The following is a 19,252-nucleotide window of genomic DNA, read 5'->3' as shown; positions in this document are numbered from 1 at the left end:
GCCCGCCCTGCGGGTTCGAAGCCGGGGGCCGGCACCTGGCGGCACTAGGCCCTCGGGCCGCGGCAGTCGCGGTAATGGCAGCCACCGTTTGCCGAGCGTTGTGCCGTGGGCCGCACCTCGCGACTTGCTCGCCCGGTGTCCCCCAGACAGCGGTCCCGTGTGACAGGTAGAATCCGTAACCCCATTTTACGGAGTAGGAGATTGGGGCCTTAGGAAACTTGCTCAAGGTCACGCATCTCCTGACAGCGAGAGCCGGGATTCAAACCCGCCGCGTTCTCCTCCAGGACCGTCACTCATAACTACCGCCGTCTCCTCCCCCAAGTTCACTGATGAAGCCGCCTGAAGTTCAGTTTTCTCAGGAGGGGCAGTGATGACTCCCGTGGTTGTTTGGGGCTTCACTGACAAAGCGCCCCTAAAAGCTCCCGGCACGCTCGCTGCCTCAGCCGCAGGAAGTGCCCAGGAGTGACGGCTGTCCCCCAACACGAAGTGCCTGGGTGCGAAATAACCCTTTGTGTCGTCTGTCTCCTTCAGGCTTTGTGGGTGGAAGGCAGGCATGGTCAGACCCATTTCACTGACCGGAACGCAGAGGCAGGACGTGTCGCTCTCCACGTCTTTCGGCCAGTAAAAGCAGTCAAGCTGGAGCCCAAAGCCAGGTGTCCTGACGCCCAGCGGGGGGCTCCCTGCACCGACCATGAGTCGCCTGCTCTGGAAGAAGGTGGTCGGCGCCACCACCGGCGGGCCAGGGCCAGTTCCAGCTCCGGGGCGCTGGGGCTCCGGCCCCGCCCCCAGCGACGGGCGGCCGCCGCCTGCGCCGTCCTCGGAGGGCGGCCAGCAGCAGCGGCACAGCCCGTTGCACATCCAGATGCTGTCGCGAGGGCTGCACGAGCAGATCTTCGGGCGCGGCGCAGAGATGCCCGGCGAGGCCGCGGTGCGCCGCAGCGTCGAGCACCTGCAGAGGCACGGGCTCTGGGGGCAGCCGGCCACGCCCTTGCCCGACGTGGAGCTGCGTCTGCCGCCCCTCTACGGGGGCGGCCTGGACCAGCACTTCCGCCTCCTGGCCCAGAAGCAGAGCCTGCCCTACCTGGAGGCGGCCAACTCGTTGTTGCGGGCCCGGCTGCCCCCCCGGCCCCCGAGCTGGGCCTGGGCGGAGGGCTGGACCCGGTACGGCCCCGCGGGGGAGGCCGAACCCGTGGCCATCCCCGAGGAGCGGGCCCTGGTGTTCGACGTGGAGGTCTGCTTGGCAGAGGGAACTTGCCCCACGTTGGCGGTGGCCATATCCCCCTCGGCCTGGTAAGTAGGGGCTGGGCTGGGGGCGGGGGGACCTCAGCTCGCCTGTCGGGGGTGGGGGGCAGCTTAATAATTTGGCTCAGTGAACGGTTACTGAAGGCCCACTGTGTGCCGGGTGGGCGCTCTTCTGGGGACTGCGGATTCCCTGGTGAACTAAAAGCTTGACCCTAGCTTTCAGGGAGCTTGCGTTTTGGCGGGAAGATCCAGGCAGTAAACAGACACCCAGGCAGACGGCAGGTGGTGACAGAGGCCACGTGGAGAGTTACAGTAGACCCTTTTCTTTGGAACCGTGGGGGAGAGCACTTGCTGTTACCTTGGTTTGGTGCTCCCCCCCCATAAGCTTCCTGAGAAGTTAGTCCACAACATTTGAACAGCGTTTCTATCTGGGGATGCGACTGCTTATTGTGGACAGGAGAGCTTTCCATTTCGCGGGACTGTCCCAGGCAGTATAAGACATTTGGTGTCCCCAGCCGTCCCCTCAATATCCCCACAAGTCACAAATGCACTCCCCCCCACTGTCCCCGGTTGAGGAACCTCGCTTCCTTCCCCCGCCTCCCAAGCAGGCATTTTGCTCCCCAGAAGGTGTCTCCGGATCTCTCTCTCTCTCTTTTGAAGTAACTTTCTAAGTGCTACCCACTTTCTTTTTCAAACAATGATGGCAGTCCTGTTTCTCCCCTTTTTTATTCTTCATTCCAGGATTAAAATACTATTTACAACCTTAATGCTTTCAGGCATGGCCAGCAAAAAAGTTAGCAGTTTCTTTATTCCTATTGGAAGCTACATCTTTGTAAAGAAAGCTGCGAAATGTTAAATATGCAGTTGAAAATGGTGAAAACATGGCTAAATAGATAAGGTAGGCATTAATGGCTGCAAAGAGCGAAATTAGATTCCGCATTGATTTTAGTTCCAGTGACGATGAGCATCTCAGGGCTTTCTCTGTAACTCGGTCAAAATAGAGGAATGCCGCCCATCGTTCGAGAAGGTAACGCAGGCTGTGGTGGGTGAAGGAGACGCAGGAAACCAGGGACAAGAAAGACTTGGCTTTTGATCTCTTGGTCCTTTTGGCCATTTTACCTGACGCCCCCTTTTCTCTTTCTCCTCCTTCCTCTCCCTGCCCTTCCCGTCCACCTCTCATCTTCATCCCCTTCCTGCCAGTGGTGCGGGGGGGCCCTGCTGAGGCCTGGGCGCCTCTGGGGACCTGCCTCCTAGGAGCCTGGCTGTGGTGGGGAGCGGGGGTACCCGACGGGGGCCCTCATAACAGTCCGCTTTGAACCCGGGCACGCCCTGCCGCGTAGCTGTGTAACACCGTGTCCCAGAAGAGCCGGAAACTTCTGGGGTGGGGGTGGGGGTGGGGGTGGCTGGCCTAGACATCCCATGGGGCAGCTTCCCAAAGGCTGCCGGTCATCAGCCGAGAGGGGGCATCACACAGGTGTCAGCCTTGATTGGAGATTCACAGGAAAAGCGCAGAGTCTTAATGGCGTTGATCTGACCCGTCTTAAACTTTTCAAAGGTGTTTGCATTTTGGCTTTTTTTTTTTTTTAAATCATAAACTTACAGTAAGACGGCTCTCATGTACAGCTGCAGGCCCGGATCTTGACACCTGCCTGGCTTTTTATTGCAACTAGAGTTCCTGTCCTCAGCATAGCCTCCAATATTTGACATCTTCTAGCCTTTTCTTCAGGGGTGTTTTCAAGGGCTTCAAAAGGGGAGGAGGTTTCAGCCTGAGTCCGAGGGTATCGCCAGCAGTTGGAGGGTGAGGCTTCAGCAGGTTGAAAACCAGGGACCTGTTTCTGCCAGTAGCCCCCTCCCCTTAAGAAAGTGTCATGTCTGTTGAAGCTGTTGAGGCAGATGACCCCTGCTTCCCCCACCCCACGCCCCCGCACCCTCCCAGAGGGTTGCAGGGAGTTCCTGTGCACCTGTGCTGGCCACGTGTGGTCTGGTGGTCGTGCACTTTGACGTGGACGGGCTCTGACCCGTTGGCATGATCTATGGTTCACAGCAGGCTTGTCCTCAGTGGCCATTTCTGCACGCTTGGCCTTGTGGATCTTGAGCGCACTCCAGCCTGCCCCCCTGAACCAGGGTCCTCGGTCCCTCCCAGCCTCGTCCTCGGCTCTGAGGGTGGCTGGGACAGGCACAGCGCTGCCCACAAGGTGCGGGATTCGCTCTGTCCTTGGGAGCCCGGCCAGCCCTTAGGGGGTTCATCCTGTACGTGTGCAGCATTTGTTGTAGTTTCTGTTGCTTGTTTTCTTTTTTTGCCACTTTAAAAAAAAAAAAAGACTTCCCACTTTACAAATTCTGTTGTAATTGTCTCTCTCCTTCGCTAGCATTTCCAACACCTGCTGTTTTGTGCTTTGGAGGCCTGAGGGGCTCACAGCGCGAGCTCATAAACAGCACAGACCTAGCCAGCTCCTTGATGGCCCGGGCTGGATGCCAGTGTTGGGCACCCAGTACTGTGGCATTTAGCTCCGTTTTTATCTGGGACAGTGAAAGGTAAAGCTTGTCTAAGCCCCCCCCCCCCACATGCCCTGCTGACCTCTAGCTCTGTGAGGGCTGGGAGCACCCCGTGGACTTCCTCGAGTCCCAGCCACTAGTGCAGGGCCCGGCGTGCGGTGGTAGGTGTGCGGCAGGGGCCGTGGGGCGGGGGGTGAGCGCTCCGTGCTGAGCCCTCTGCCTCTCGCCCCCTCAGGTATTCCTGGTGCAGCCGGCGGCTGGTGGAAGAGCGTTACTCTTGGACCAGCCGGCTGTCGCCGGCTGACCTCATTCCCCTGGAGGTCCCTGCCAGAGCCGGCGGCCCCGCTCAGCGGGACTGGCAGGAGCAGTTAGTGGTGGGGCACAACGTCTGCTTTGATCGAGCCCATATCAGGGAGCAGTACCTGATCCAGGTGAGGTCCTGGGGCCAACTGTAGGCCCCGGCTTGGGGCGGCGCGGGACCTCCGCTCTCAGGGGCGCCTGGTGAGCAGCCTGGCCCCCGGTCCCCTAGTCCCTGGTACTAACAACCGTTACCTCTGTGTGGCGTTTTGGAGCTTAGCCTGGGTCTCTGGGCCACACGGCCTGGGCTCACGTCCCGCCTCAGCCCGGGACCAGCAGTGTGAGCACCTTAACGTCCTTGAGCCTCAGTTTCCTTATTTGTCAAAAGAGGAAGCTAGCAGAAGCTCCCTGGTAGTATTGCCGGGGAGGTGTGAACAGTGCACACGTCACACGCTCAGAGCCGCGCCTGGTGGGGGCTTGGGGCGTTCTTAATTTTGTGGGAAGTGCTCCTTCCTCACAGCCACCCCAGGAGAAAGGCAGGGCAGGTGAGCGGCCTTGGCTTGGAGCCGCGGCGCAGGCAGGCTTGCGAGTGGCAGGGCTGGGCCGCGGGCTGAGCCTGGGAGCGCGGAAGGCCTCGTTTTGGCCACTCTTCCCAGGGCGGCCCTCAGAGCTGCTGCCGGAGGCCCGGAAGGACTTGGGTGTCGGGACTGAGCCGGGCCCGTGCCTTCCAGGGCGGCTCGGATTCGGGAGGGCAGGCCCAGCACAGTCGGGGGGACGAGCATGAGCGCCTGGGAGCTGGTCTTCGGCGTCGGAAGGCTGGGTGACGGGAGGGGGCCGAGGTGGGGCTGGTGGATCGATGGCATGGCCAGAGCGGCCCCAGCTGAAGCCTGTCTCGCCCTCAGGGCTCCCACATGCGTTTCCTGGACACCTTGAGCATGCACATGGCCATCTCGGGGCTCAGCGGCTTCCAGCGCAGTCTGTGGATGGCCGCCAAGCAGGGCAAGCGCAAGGCCCGGCACCCCACGCAGCGGGGCCAGAAGTCCCACAACAAAGCCAACGGCCCGGTGGTGAGCGCTCCCTGCGGGGAGGCCAGCGCAGGGCACTTGGGACCGCCTCAGCAGCCGGCCTGTGTGTCCTGAGGCCATGCTGACCGGCTGTGTCCCTTGTCCCCCGCCCCTCCCCCCAGATCTCATCCTGGGACTGGCTGGACATCAGCAGTGTCAATAACCTGGCAGACGTGCACAGCCTCTATGTGGGGGGGCCTCCCCTAGAGAAGGAGCCTCGAGAGTTGTTTGTCAAGGGTAGCATGAAGGACGTCCGTGCGAACTTCCAGGTACAGTGCTGGGGATGGGGGCTCTGGGCGGTGGGCGTGGCAGACCCTCGCTGACCTCAGGGAGTGCGGTGCCAGACCTGACCCTGAGACCTGGCGATGGCAGTGGGATGGCTGCCCACCCAGCGCCTTCCTGTCGCCTGTGCCAGGACCTGATGCAGTACTGTGCCCAGGACGTGTGGGCCACCTATGAGGTTTTCCAGCAGCAGCTTCCGCTCTTCTTGGAGAGGTGAGGGGGAGCCCCGGTGGGAGCCCTGGGGGTCAGCAACTCCCCGGTACCTGGGTCCTCTCGTCAGTGGGGTTGGGTCTCTCTCAGGCTGTGGACTTTGGGCTTTCTGTGTTGAGAGAAGGGAGCCACTCCATGTATACGTGGCCGCCTGTCCTGGACTCGGTTTCTTCGGAGGCCTGGAGGGAAGGGCTGAGGGCTGTTCGGGAGTTTCATGTGTTCGGGGGGATGCAGCGCCCTCTCCGTACCCAGATCCTGAGCCAAGGATCTGAATTCTTCACGTTCATCTTGGTCATGTTTGCTAGTGAGTCACTCTTATGGTGTGGCCAGTCACAGGCGTCGCCCAGCTTGGCTTGAATCTTGACTGTATCTAACTCGTTTGCCCTTGGGCAAGTCACTCGGTTTCCCTGCGCCACTGTGTTTGTGTGAAGCGCACAGTGAATGCCCGACCGCCCTGGCGGTGACGTGGTGCCTGGCACTTGGCTCTTACTCCGGAGGTGGCCCCCTCTTTGCGCTTGGCTCTGTTACTCCCGTGTTACTCCTGAGTATGGAGTCGTCCTGCGTCCATGTGACAGCTTTAGGAACTGAGGCTCAGAGAGGCGAAGCGGCTTCCCCACCGTCTCGCGGCTCTGAGGCAGCCACGCTGGAGTAGAGACCCTGGTCTCCCTACAGAGCTGTGCCCCGCGGGTGGCTGGCTGGCAGCTTTCCGGATGGGCTCAGGTGTTGGGCCCCGGCCTTGTTTCTTGTGGCCATTTACGACCCCCCTGGCGCTTGCTCCCCCAGGTGTCCCCACCCGGTGACGCTGGCCGGCATGCTGGAGATGGGGGTCTCCTACCTGCCTGTCAACCAGAACTGGGAGCGGTACCTGGCCGAGGCACAGAGCACCTACGAGGAGCTCCAGCGGGAGATGAAGAAGTCGCTGATGGACCTGGCCAACGACGCCTGCCAGTTGGTCTCAGGAGAGAGGTAGCCAGGCCTCGGGAGGGCGAGGTCCCGGGGGGCCTGGGCCAGCCAGAGGCCTGCCTTAGCTTGGCCGTCCCCTGCCCTGGTGGCCTGGCTCTGCAGGTACAAAGAAGACCCTTGGCTCTGGGACCTGGAGTGGGACCTGCAAGAGTTTAAGCAGAAGAAGGTGAAGAGGAAGAGGAAGGAGCCAACTGCAGCCAGCCTGTTGCCCACCGAGGGGGCTGGGGCCCCTGGGGATCCCAAGGATCAGGAAGGTGGGAAGGCGTTGGCGGGAGGTGGGGCAGAGACGGTCCCTGAGGAGGTCCTGGCCCCCTGGGGGCCATCGGAAGGGGCCGTTGCAGCCTTCCAGGGATGAGTCGGCTGGGCAGGTCCTCCTGAGGGCCTCTTTTCCCCCTGATCCTGATCGGCCTGCCCGCCCTGTGCAGACCCTGGCCCCCCCAGTGAGGAGGAGGAGGCTCAGCGGGGTGTCATGGCCCGCACCTGCTTGGAGCACCTGAAGGGGACCGTGGAGACCCTGCCCAAGCGGCCCCAGCACCTTCCTGGACACCCTGGGTGAGTCCGGTCCCCTCCTGGAGGCCTCCCCTGTCCTGGGCCCCAGCACAGAGGTGGTGTGCATGTGGGCCCTTCCTGCCGGGCTGCCTTCCAGTCCTCCGGGCGCCCGCTCCCTCTGACCCTGGCTCGCTGGTCTCACTCGGTACGAGCACGCTGCACCCCTGCGTTCCAGGCCCCCCGCAGCCACCGCACAGACAGGAGCACGGCTCCTTTCCTGAAGCTCCTCGTCCCTAGGAGGAGCCAGGCGTGACGGCTGGCCAGTGCAGCCGGGCTTTGTAACCCTGCGGAGGAGGGGCGGTGAGCAGGATCGAGGCAGTACCTGATTCTGTCTGGGGAAATCGAGGCTTCCTTGAGGAGGTCATTTTTTATTTGAGCCTCCTCGGCTGGCAGAGAAAAAACGGGCGGCCAGGGAGAACAGCAGGGTGCGGACTTGGCATGACCCCCAGTGCGTTGTCTCCAGTTTTGTGCCGAGAGCCCCGTGTGCCTGGGGCATGAACTGTGGGGCGTGGGAGGCCCCGGTGTGTGTTTGCAGCAGCGGTGGGGGCGGGCTGCTGTCCCCTCTGGCCAGTCACCCTGGGAAGGAGCCCCGTCCTGGGCCATGCTTGGGGGCCTGACACAGGATCTTGCTTTTCAGATAGTTGAGTTATTCTAGGGGACTTGATGGGGTCCTGGCTCAGGCAGTGACTATAGGCTGAGGGCATCAGGAAGCCTTGGAGGCTTTAGAGGATGGTGGGTCAGGTCATGGGAGACCGGGTTGCAGTCACGTGCTGTTCCCTGCGGCTCCCCCCACAGCAGTGCTGTGATACTGCTCTACTGGTGGGGTGCAGGTGGTACCGGAAGCTCTGCCCCCGGTTAGATGACCCCGCGTGGACCCCAGGCCCCAGCCTCCTCAGCCTGCAGATGCGGGTCACTCCCAAACTCATGGCGATGACCTGGGATGGCTTCCCTCTGCACTTTTCGGAGCGGCACGGCTGGGGGTACCTGGTGCCCGGGCGGCGGGACAACCTGGCCCAGGCGCCGCTGGAACGTGGCCCGGCATCAGCGGGGGTGGCCTGCCCCTACAGGTGAGGCTTAGGCTCAGGGAAGGAAAGGGTGGGGTCTAAGGAGCCCCCCCCCCCCCCCAGCTGAAGAACGCAAGCCCAGCTCGCGCTAGTGGGAAGAGTTGGGGTCTGGGAGTCTGGATCCTTCCCCCCTTTCCCTCTGGGCCTCAGAGCCCTGTGGGAGTGCAGAGGCTTAGCGCCCTGCTCTCGGGTCTTGCTGGACCCAGGCTGCCGTCACAGGACCGTGCAGGGCGGGGGCTGTCGGGAGCAGGGGGGCAGATGGGCTTGAGTGTAATGGGCGTAACGATGCTCTGTAAACCTCTGCAGTGCTCCCCTCAGGTGAGACACAATGGTTAGCCCCCTTTTAGATTTGGCAGAGTAAAGGCCTAGAGCAGTCAGCTAATTTGTCTAAGGTCCTCGACCCTGAGCTTTTGACAGGTGTTGGGGGACAAGCCATGGCACTTATAGTGGCCCGGGTTGTGAGGCCTGGCTCTGCAGGACGGTCTGAGTCACCTATGGCGTCTCGGGGACAGAAGGAGCTGGGGTCCAGCAGGGGGCGGCCAGGCCTGACCTCCTGGGGCTCTGCTCCCAGAGCCTTTCCGGGGGAGGCTGCAGCCGTGTGCTCTGAGAGGGTCTTACTTAGACTTGGGTCAGACCCGCCCCTGCACCCTAGCCTGCGGCCGGAGTGCCACGTCCCTTGTGATTTGTCCCTCCCTAAGGGCCAGGGCCAGCACTGTCCACCTGCACCTCAGTTTGTTCTGAGGACTGAAAGGGAGCTGTGGAAGGCCCCTGGCGCACTGCCTGGCCCCGAGCGGGCCCCAGTAATCAGAGGCTGCCGCGCTGTTCTCTGCCCAGAGCCATCGAGTCCCTGTACAGGAAGCACTGTCTTGAACAGGGGAAGCAGCAGCCGGAGCCCCAGGAGGCAGGCCTGGCGGATGAGTTCCTGCTTGCCGACGGCGGTGCCATGTGGCAGACGGTGAGGGCGGCCCCAAACCTGGGCTCTGGGTCTCTGCTCCCTCCCAAGGACGGGCAGCCGTGTCGGGGGTGGGGGGAGTGCCCCAGTGCTGGGCTGGGCTGTGTGACTGTCTTGGGGGAAGGGCTGGTGGAGCTGGGCCGGCCTGGCCCCCTGCTCCTAGCTTCACGTCCTGGGCTCCTGGGCCCATCCAGGTGGAAGAGCTGGGCTGCCTGGAGGCGGTGGCGGAGGCAGAGGCGGAGGCTGAGGCCAGGACGGAGCGCTGTGGAGCTGCAGTCCCCGTTCAGCCCCCCGCTCTGGTGAGTGAGCAGGGCTCCTGCTCCGGGCTTCTGTGGGTGGGCGCTGGGTGGCCGGGCCCCACTCTTGTGCCCAAGTCGCTCTCCCCTGCCAGAGTGCTCCCGAGGACTAGGGGGTTGGTTGGGAGAAGCTGCTTTGCCCTTGGGCTGCCCGGCGTTCATTGGAGGCCAAGGAGGAAGCCTGAGCCTAGTGTGATCACCCTGCGGTCTCCCAGCTGCCCGTTCGCCGCTTCAGGCCCTTTTCCCATGCCCTACCCCCTGGCCCTCGCCGAATGCAGGTGCCGGAGCAGGGCCTCATCTCAGTGTGTGGCCCCCACAGACTGCTGCTGGCGGCCCCAGAGCCAGCCAGCCTGCCTATCACCATGGCAATGGACCTTACAATGACGTGGATATTCCTGGCTGCTGGTTCTTCAAGCTGCCTCACAAGGTGTGTGTCCCGGTTCACGGCTGTCCTGTGCCACCCTCACTGTGCTTGGGGCTCACGGGCCCCCAGGGTGACTCGGCCCAGAGCCGCCCTCTGCAGGAACAACATGCATGGGGGGCAGAGCCTGGTCCCCGACGGCTCAGCGGGACTCTCCATGTATTCTCCGAGGGGTGTGCGGGGGGCGGGGGGGGCACGGGATGACAGGAGGCCTGCTGGGTGTCTGCCACCCTGTCTGTCACATGATGGCTGCTGTTGACTGATGGTTTGTGGCCTGGGTTACCCTGCAGTCCAGAAGCAGATGATTTTCCTTCTGACGTGTCATCAGAAGGTCACTAGTAGCCTGACGCTGGTCCCAGTGTCTGTGCCACAGGGAGGGGACATAGTACATGAGATGTCCTGAGAGGGAGAAGCCATAGTCACTTAACTTTTATTACAGGTTATTGTTCTGGTTTTTTTTTTTATTTAATTTTTTAAAATGTTTTAAATATATTTTTGAGAGACAGAGACAGTGTGAGCAGGGGAGGGTCAGAGAGAGAGACACACAGAATCTGAAGCAGGCTCCAGGCTCTGAGCTGTCAGCACAGAGCCCGATGCGGGGCCCAAACCCACAAACTGTGAGATCATGACCTGAGCTGAAGCCGGACACTCAACCGACTGAGCCACCCAGGCGCCCCTAATTTTTTTTTTTAATGCTTATTTATGAGAGAGAGAGAGAGAGAGAGAGAGAGAGAATGGGGAAGAGGCAGAAAGAGAGGGAGACACAGAATCCGAAGTAGGCTCCAGGCTCTGAGCTGTCAGCACAGGGCCTGATGCGGCACTTGAACCCACGGACTGTGAGGTCATGACCTGAGCCGAAGCCGGGGCGCCCCTGTTCTATTAGGTATTGTTAGTCTCACAGCATGTAGTTGGCCACTTTTATTGTGGATACACACAGAAAACAGCATTTGTGGGTCAGTATCGTCTGTGATTTCAGGCTGCTTCTGGGGACCTTGGAACGTACTCCCCGGCCCCCGAGACCAGGGGGGCGGGCTGTGTCTGTCTCACTGTGTGTGCCCGCGGTCAGGGATCTGCCCCAGGGGGCTCTGCTTGAGGTTCTGGGCTCGGGGTGGGCAGCGCTGAGGAGCACAGGGCATCAATGGGCTCTCTGGTCTACCGCCAGCTTCCAGCCCCTGCTTCCTCTGCCCTTTCCAGGATGGTAGCAGCTACAATGTGGGCAGCCCCTTTGCCAAGGACTTCTTGCCCAAGATGGAGGATGGCACACTGCAGGCGGGCCCAGGAGGTGCCAGTGGGCCCCGCGCCTTGGAAATCAACAAAATGATCTCTTTCTGGAGGAATGCCCATAAACGGATCAGGTGGGCCACCATGGGAGGGCGGGGACGTGGCAGCCCTGGGCCCCCCTCCCCCACCTCGCCCCCAGGGGCCCTGACTCTGCTGCACTGGAGCGACAGCCTGGCTACGGTCTCGAGGCCTGGCTACTTGGGGTCCCGTTTCCATGGGGCTGCGGGCAAGTCTCTTGCCTTCCTGGCTCGTTTGCGTGTTCGTGTGGGAAGAGTGGTGCCGTAGGGCCTCGATGGTGTGAGGCTGGGGTTCCGGCTGAGGACTGTGGAGGGTTGGTGGCCCGTACGCTGCGCCCAGGGCTGGAGCCGGGTCCTGAGACTGAGAATGGCAGTGGGCTCGCTAGAAGGGCTGGCTTGTGGGCCGGGCGCCGGGCGGGGGCGCCATTGCTGCAGCAGCAGCCGCTCCGGGAGGGGTGCCGCCGTGGCCGCTGAGGTCTGTCCCCGGCCGGGCTGATGTGGGAGGCTTGGCCGGCTCTCCACTGGCGTGCGCTCCAGAATGGTGGTTTCCTGGGCCCGTCCTGGGTGAGCTCTGTGGGAATGGAGGGAGGCTGGGCAAGGAGGGGGCACTGTAGCCTCTACAGCCGGGCATGGGGGTGGCTTCTGCTCCTCACGGATGTTCTGAGCCTCAGTCCATCTGTCCCCACAGCTCCCAGATGGTGGTGTGGCTGCCCAGGTCGGCTCTGCCCCGTGCTGTGACCCGGTATGGCCTGCCACGTGGCTGTGGGGATGGGAGAACGGGTGGCGTGGGCCCTAGGACCCAGGTGAACTGCCAGGACTCGCTCTTCCCACCCTGCCAGGCACCCACACTACGACGAGGAAGGCCTCTACGGGGCCATCTTGCCCCAGGTGGTGACCGCCGGCACCATCACCCGCCGGGCTGTGGAGCCCACATGGCTCACTGCCAGCAATGCCCGGGTACGTGCCCTCTGCGCCTCCGGACCCTGCTCTTCCTATCCTGTGTCCCTAGAAATGGGTGTGGAGGGCTGGCGGGGAGGAGCCTGAAAAGGACCTCGAAGTCCAGGGCAGGCAGGGCTCCAGAGCAGGTCTGGCCCCCCGGCTCCCCTGTCCCTGCAGATACCGCCTCGGAGCCTGCTGCTGACGCACACGGGACACGGACAGCTGTGGGCAGGGGCGGCGGGGCCGGTGTCGGGTCAGGCGTGGACCTGTCGCCCCCACCACGGCCAGGTGGCCGCCCCGGAGCTGTGGAGTTTGGGGCAGTTGTGTGGCACTTCCTGAAACCGCCCCCCCCCCCCTTCCAGGGCTGGCCCGGCATTCTCAAGTCCGGCCCTGGGGACCGGGTAGGGGGTGACTCACTGGGGTGTCAGGGTGGGGCCTGACCTCCCTGTTCTGCAGCCTGACCGAGTAGGCAGCGAGTTGAAGGCCATGGTGCAGGCCCCTCCCGGCTACGTGCTCGTGGGTGCCGACGTGGACTCGCAGGAGCTGTGGATCGCGGCCGTGCTCGGGGACGCCCACTTCGCCGGCCTGCACGGTGAGCCGGAAGTGGGGCCTGCCGGCCGCTGGCCACGCGTCTCCGGGCTGCCCGTCTCATGCCAGCCCCCGCCCCGCTTGCCCCGCAGGCTGCACGGCCTTCGGCTGGATGACGCTGCAGGGCAGGAAGAGCAGAGGCACCGACCTGCACAGCAAGACCGCCGCGGCAGTGGGCATCAGCCGCGAGCACGCCAAGGTCTTCAACTACGGCCGCATCTACGGGGCGGGGCAGCCGTTCGCCGAGCGCCTGCTGATGCAGTTCAACCACCGGCTCACGCGCCAGGAGGCCGCCGAGAAGGCCCAGCAGATGTACGCCGTCACCAAGGGCCTTCGCCGGTGAGGGCCCGCCCCCGCACGGGGTACCGGGGCCTCAGGCCTGCCCGCCGCCCCTCACTGCGCCCCTCCGGCTCCCTTCTCCCCCGACCTGAGCCTGCCTTGGCCCCGTTCCGTTCAGACCTCGGACCTTGCTCCAGGATGGCTTGTCCTTCGTTGTGACATTTGTTTCTTCAGTAACCTTGAACAGGCTTCCTCGAAGGGTTAGAGTTCAGGCTGCATGTCTGCTGCATTGTTACCAAGTGGCAGCATGTCAGCGGGAACCTGGCCATGGGGGCGGGATAGTGACAGGTGACAGGAGGGAGCTGTGCAGCCCTGACACCCTTGACCGACCGTGACCGGAGGAAGTCTTCCCCGGGCTCCAGCTCGTTTCCTCTGGTGGCGCCTCTGTGTGCCGGGGCAGTGGGGGGCTCCTGGGAGGGCTCCTGGCACAGGTGTGAGGGAGGGAGGTACGCGGCCGGCGGCCACAGGTCAGCCGTGCAGCATCCACGTCCAAGTGGCCAGCCTCCTCGTGACACCGAAGGGCAGGCAGGGGACGATGTGGCGGTGACTGTGCATGGGGTGCCATGCAGTGGGGGAGGGGGGGTGAGCATGCTCGAGGGGGGGCAGGAGCAGCGATGGCAAAGGTCAACTGTAGTTAGGGAGAATTTGAAGGTGTCCCACCAGTGTCTGGGCTGAGGGCACCGGAGGGGAAGCCCTGGTGCTGCTCTGAGGTGGTGTGTGACGAGGCTCTGGAGCCACGAGGGGACAGGCCTGGTGGTGTCCCGGCTGCCCCGGAGCCAGCAGTCCGGGAGTGGGAATGGGGGTGATCCCTTCAAGGAGTGCCCCAGTTCCTACCGTCCCCTCCGGTTGGGGCTGCTGGCCCTTGCTGGCTCCAGAACAAAAATGTGGCAGCTCTTAGGTCATTGGGTGGTTCTGTGTCTGTGGCCCTTCCTGGGCGACCATGGCACAGCTCACAACAGCCTGGGCTCTGGTCTGGGCTTCCCCTCTCCCCGGGAATCCCTCGCTGGCTCTCGGCTGGTTTCCCCCTGAAGCAGAGCCTGTGGGAAGCGGGGGAAACTCCCGGCCTCCCACAGGAGCGGTAACGGTGACGTTGCCCCCAGGTACCGGCTTTCGGATGAGGGGGAGTGGCTGGTGCGGGAGTTGGAGCTCCCCGTGGACAGAACCGAAGACGGCTGGGTTTCCCTGCAGGATGTGCGCAGGATACAGAGAGAAGCGTCAAGGAAGTGAGCGCCCTCCTTGTATTCAGGATGGGGGGCGAGGGGACACCGGGGGAGGGGGCCCAGGAGACCCCCGATGCCTCGTTTTCAGCTCCCAGATGCCGAGGGGCAAAGCTTGCCCTTCTCCCCGGGTCCGCAGGTCTCACTGGAAGAAGTGGGAGGTGGTTGCCGAACGCGCGTGGATGGGGGGCACGGAGTCCGAGATGTTCAACAAGCTGGAGAGCATCGCCACGTCCGACGCTCCCTGCACCCCGGTGCTGGGCTGCCGCGTCAGCCGAGCCCTGGAGCCCGCGGCCGTCCAGGGGGAGGTGATCTCGGGGTCCTTGGAGCGCGGGGAGGGCAGGGGGCGCTGCCCCCAGGGTGCGCTGGCGTGCGGCACAACCCCGCTGACCGGGGCCCTCCTTCCCCCCAGTTTATGACCAGCCGTGTGAACTGGGTGGTGCAGAGCTCTGCTGTGGACTATTTACACCTCATGCTCGTGGCCATGAAGTGGCTTTTTGAGGAATTTGCCATCGACGGCCGCTTCTGCATCAGCATCCACGACGAGGTCCGCTACCTGGTGCGCGAGGAGGACCGCTACCGCGCCGCGCTGGCCCTGCAGGTCACCAACCTGCTGACCAGGTGCGTGGGCGGGGCCCAGGCGCGCGCTTCGGTGTTTCCGGCTCGTTGAAAATAGGGTCTTAAAGGCTGGCCTCAACCTTTAGGAAAGATTTCTTGGGTTTGAAAAGAACGCATGTACCCAGCTCAGGGAGGGGAGGGAGGGGTCACAGGTCCGGGAGGTGTTCTGGAGAGAGGCTGTCACCTCGTATCCACCCGCCTAGGCACAAAACTTGGTTTTGGAGATCAAATCCCAGATAGCTTTCTCTGTTCACACAAAATTGAGAGGTCTTTCATCCATAAATGTTTCCTTAAGTGCCAAAAGTAAGCTAATAAATGTAACTTAAAGAGTATTTTATATATGACATTTTACTTCCTTATAGTAAAATTCCTAGTTTACATCGTTTAATTAAATGGTAAATAACTAGAGTTTCATGGAAGTCTGCCATTCAGAGCCAGTGTGGGAACCAGATGTGTTCCAAGGGTTAAGTATTATATACATTAGCCCCGTCTCCACTGCCCAGAGTCCTCATACGTTTTGAAAACTGGCCCAGTAAGTCACATTTTGTACATCAGTCAAGTGTACCAAACCTCGGGGGCAAAAAGGTGTGTCGAGGCCCTGAGTTCATCTCGGTGTCGGGGCGGGCCTTTTCCAGGTGCATGTTTGCCCACAAGCTGGGTCTCAACGACCTGCCCCAGTCCGTGGCCTTTTTCAGTACAGTCGACATTGACCAGTGCCTCAGGAAGGAAGTGACCATGGATTGTAAGACCCCTTCCAACCCAACGGGGATGGAAAGGAGATACGGGATTCCCCAGGGTGAGTGCCACGCATTTGTTCTCGGTGTCTAACGCGTCAGGTGGCCTGCCAGGGTCCAAGGTGGACATTTTCCCATTAGAGGAGCAGGATTCCAGAAAGCCATGTGCAGTACACGAAGAAACCAGAACTCAAATACTCTCCCACCACACCAGAAATGCATTTTAAGGTTTATTGTATTGTAGCAAGATCAAAGTGCATTCTCAGGTGGAAAAAAACCTGTGCTTGGAATACTTTGAACAAGTTAAAGCGAACAGATAGTTAGCTTCTTTTATACACCAACCAAACGGGCCACTGCCATTCCTCCGCCCTCCCTGCTCCCTTCCGGGTGCGGAGGGGCAGCCCCTGAGGAAACCTCCTAACGACCTGCACTGTCTTTCAGGTGAAGCACTGGATATTTACCAGATAATTGAACTCACCAAAGGCTCCCTGGAAAAATGAAGCCGGCCCGGCCCGTAGCTCTGCCCGGAGGCCCCATATTTGCTCCCGTGGAGCTCCGTCGGGGTGCTGCGGGCTCCCACACTCAGGCTCTCAGCTGTGCTCTTTGCAGAAGGCTTTGCCTCAGGCCCGCCTCCTCCAGAAGCAAGACCTGCCAGAACGGTGCAGTGGAGTGCGGCGGGTTCGGACCCAGGACGCTCTCTGGTGCAGGCTGTGGGACGAGGGGGCACGGTGGCTTGCTGGGTGATACGAAAGCAGAAGCCCCAAAGTTCACAGTAACTCAGGCATTTCGTTTATTTCTTCCTTCTCTTCGCGGCGGGCTCTTTGTCCTGTCCCTCGTGCTCTGACGCAGCACCCTAGAAGGGGAGGGAAGTCGTGCTCTCCTGATAAGCCTGCTCAGAGGCAGCGGAAATAAAAACAAAAATCCTTTATCTTCTCACCAAAGCCTGTGGTGGTGGTGCTTTCTCCCCCCAGACAGGACAACCTCCTAGGAGTGGGAAGGGGGAGGCCCCTAGAGTAGGGGAGCAGGCCGTGCTAGTGCCTTCCCTCAGCCGGGGGCCACGGGGCTCAGGGCAGGGGGACAGGGCCAGGTGGATGCTGGGGATTTGATCACCTGAAGAATGTAGGTCCAAAATTTTTGAGGAGCCACAGGTCAGGGGGTCTTGTGTCTGACAGACCTGAGCTGAGGAGAATCCTAGGGGCTCGGGGGACTCTACTGCGCCAAAGGAGGCCGAGACCAGGGTGGGGGCGTGGGAAGCCTTACCTGGGCTCCTCACAGCAAGGCCCACCGTGACCAGGGCTGGAAAGAGGAAGTAACCTGCCTTCTGAGCTGGGATGCTGGGGTTAGGCATTTTCCAGTGGTTCAAAAGGTCACAGGGAGAAGACCCCAAGGTGAGAACTTATGTCATCACCCCCTTTCTGGAAGGGTCTGCCCCAGAATGTTCCCATAACCAGGTAACTTCATATGGTGCATATTCCGTCTGACAGCCCCTAGTTTCGGCTGCGCCGGGCCCCGTCCCCGCAGACCTAGGCCCCGGGGCTGCTGTGCGCCAGCCAGGAGCGGGCACTGACCTCGTCCTCGTCCTCCTCTCCTCGAAAAACCATGTCCAGGATGTTTCCCTTGATCTTGAAGTCCCGTGAGGTGCTGAGCTTCATGTGCTGCATCAGGTTCACCTATGCCAGGTTTTCCCACCCACACACCATTTTCTTACCCACAGGACAGGTCCCACCAGGGGCGCCCCCGGGCCCCGCCCTCCCACCGCCCCTCCTGTAACGTCGGGATTCAGGCCTGAGGGGTCACAAAGGGCTGCTGTCTCGCCGGTGCAGCTGCGCCCGGCCCCCTCGCAGGGTCCGTGGAAACGGGAGACAATACAAGTAGGTTTACCTTGGACTTCTTGGACAGGTGGATGAGGAACTTCTCATACTGCTCGATGGCGAAGATGAGATTAGGGATCGGCCTGGTTTCCCGAAGAGCTCGGGCCTACAGGGCAAGGAAGGGGTTCCGAGCGGTCCTCGGGGGTCCTCGGGGGTCGTTGGCGGCAGCCAGCGGCCGCAGGAGGAAGCCGGCCCGCCGCCCGGCCACACGCATGCTCCTCCCAGCAGCTCGGAGCTCCAGTGCGTCGGAGGACCCGGAGGCCCAGGCGAGCACCGAGCCTTCCCGCGTGCGAGTCCTCGGCCCCCGTTCCCAGCCTCGGGTCGCCTCCCTGACTCGATACTCTTAGTGCAGCGAGCCCGCTCTAGTTGTCACCGTTGGGATTAGGGGTCTCCCACACCTTGTACGCACGACGACGTGCTGTGTATTTGTCTTACAAAGCCCACAAGGGAGGACACTGTTCTCATCGAACACGTGAACACTGCTAGATCTGCACATTTAGGTTTGTGTTTTCTCATGTCCGTGTCGTATCCGTAGTAGAAATGCACCGTTAACCCTCTTAGCCAGTCCACTCCGCGCATAGCTTCTGTCCTGGGTTTTCTAGTACCTCGCTTTTACAAATAGCACCCCTCCGACCGTCCTGGACACAGGCCTTTACAGCGTCTACACCCTAGGTAGGGGTGGAACTGCTGTAGCGATCACCACCGGGCGCACCTGTGCCAGCAGTGTCCCAGAGACCGCGCCCTTCTCCTGTCCCGACACTGGTCTGACCTTAAGGAGCATCTCCCGCACACATTAACTCTTCCTAAAATAATTCCTTTCCAAAGGGAATCTGAAGCCATTTCCATTTTTAAAGAAAGAGCTGGGGATTTTCTGGTGCCTCCTGAATAGAGTGTGCGGCTTCTGGGTGAGGGAGAAGCCGGCTCACCTGAACACGACCCCGTGAGCCTCTGCGACGCAGCTGCACGCACACACTTCGGCAGCAGCTCTAATGAGCTCTAGTTCACACCCCCCACAACGTCCCCGTTTATGTTGCACAGTTCAGCGTGTGCGCGGAGGGTTGTGCGGCTGCCACCTTGACATCGTGACGGATCTTAAGACCTTCCCCCCCAGGGAAGTCCCAGGCCTGGTCCCAGCAGGCACCGCCCCGCCCCCAGCCCTATACACCCACTGCTTCCTGCCTTCTCAGACCTGCCTGTTCCAGCGCGTCCCATAAACGGAACCCTCCAGGAGGCGGGCTCGCTGTGGCTGGGCGCCTCCAGGCCCCGAGCCCCGTGTCAGCGAGCGCGGCTGCTTACCATGGCGGTGGCAACGGCGGCGGCTTTCCCCTTTTCCTTCTCGCCTGTGGATTTCAGGCTCCGACTCTTCTTGTTCTGAAGAAGCAGAAACAAATTCTCTCATTCCTGAAGATTCTTCCCAAGAGCTAGCAGGCTGGTGGCCATTTTCTAAAAAGGTGAGGACCGCAGAGGATGGGGACTCTTCAGGGGACCGCGTCTGGGTGGAGATGACCGGCGGCAGATGTGAAAGACAGGAAACTTCTGAGACACTTTCTGATCCTCAGATTTTTTTTTAGTTGCGGGGAGGTTTACAGTCTCGCTCGTAGAACTGGCGCAGGAAAGCGAGGGCGGGCACGACTGCTCTTGCACCAGAGCCGCCCAGGGACGGGAGAGGCACGGAGGACGGTTAACACGGGGACAGGCAGGACGGCGGCAGGGACAGGTGTCCCCCAACTGGGCGGCTGGCCAGGGGGTGTCCACGAGGGACAGGAAGCCACAGAGCTGGCTCCCACTTGGAGGCAGACCCCAGACCTGTTC

At 61.7% G+C, this 19,252-nt stretch overlaps 2 protein-coding genes across 3 annotated transcripts in view; one reads left to right on the top strand and one right to left on the bottom strand.

The window, feature by feature from the left end:
* POLG (DNA polymerase gamma, catalytic subunit) lies at positions 1 to 16,164 on the top strand. The gene is made up of 22 exons (XM_029950245.1): positions 1 to 1,290; positions 3,974 to 4,169; positions 4,938 to 5,102; positions 5,222 to 5,368; positions 5,515 to 5,594; positions 6,375 to 6,557; positions 6,657 to 6,808; positions 6,980 to 7,106; positions 7,934 to 8,170; positions 9,002 to 9,122; positions 9,314 to 9,418; positions 9,735 to 9,842; positions 11,031 to 11,191; positions 11,823 to 11,876; positions 11,974 to 12,091; positions 12,530 to 12,665; positions 12,754 to 13,000; positions 14,101 to 14,223; positions 14,357 to 14,525; positions 14,630 to 14,838; positions 15,471 to 15,631; positions 16,011 to 16,164. Exons 1-22 carry the CDS (start codon positions 692 to 694, stop codon positions 16,067 to 16,069), a joined length of 3,657 nt encoding a protein of 1,218 aa, XP_029806105.1. The 5' UTR covers positions 1 to 691; the 3' UTR covers positions 16,070 to 16,164.
* The window catches only part of FANCI (FA complementation group I), a 74,526-nt gene continuing 71,060 nt past the window's right edge, over positions 15,787 to 19,252 (bottom strand). Inside the window, exons 35-38 of one of the 2 annotated variants that reach the window (XM_029950243.1) lie at positions 18,737 to 18,811; positions 17,451 to 17,546; positions 17,138 to 17,239; positions 15,787 to 16,422 (exon numbers count right to left, since the gene is read on the bottom strand). In XM_029950243.1, the coding sequence (XP_029806103.1) occupies positions 16,360 to 16,422; positions 17,138 to 17,239; positions 17,451 to 17,546; positions 18,737 to 18,811 (336 nt within the window). In that variant the 3' untranslated portion in view covers positions 15,787 to 16,359. The remainder of the gene's footprint in view (positions 16,423 to 17,137; positions 17,240 to 17,450; positions 17,547 to 18,736; positions 18,812 to 19,252) is intronic. The other variant, XM_029950244.1, reaches the window with a different exon arrangement.

Source organism: Suricata suricatta, chromosome 9 (genome assembly GCF_006229205.1).
Source record: "Suricata suricatta isolate VVHF042 chromosome 9, meerkat_22Aug2017_6uvM2_HiC, whole genome shotgun sequence".
NCBI classification, from domain to species: Eukaryota; Metazoa; Chordata; class Mammalia; order Carnivora; family Herpestidae; genus Suricata; species Suricata suricatta.
The sequence above is the reverse complement of the archived record's forward strand: the minus strand, read 5'-3'. Positions and strand labels throughout refer to the sequence as shown.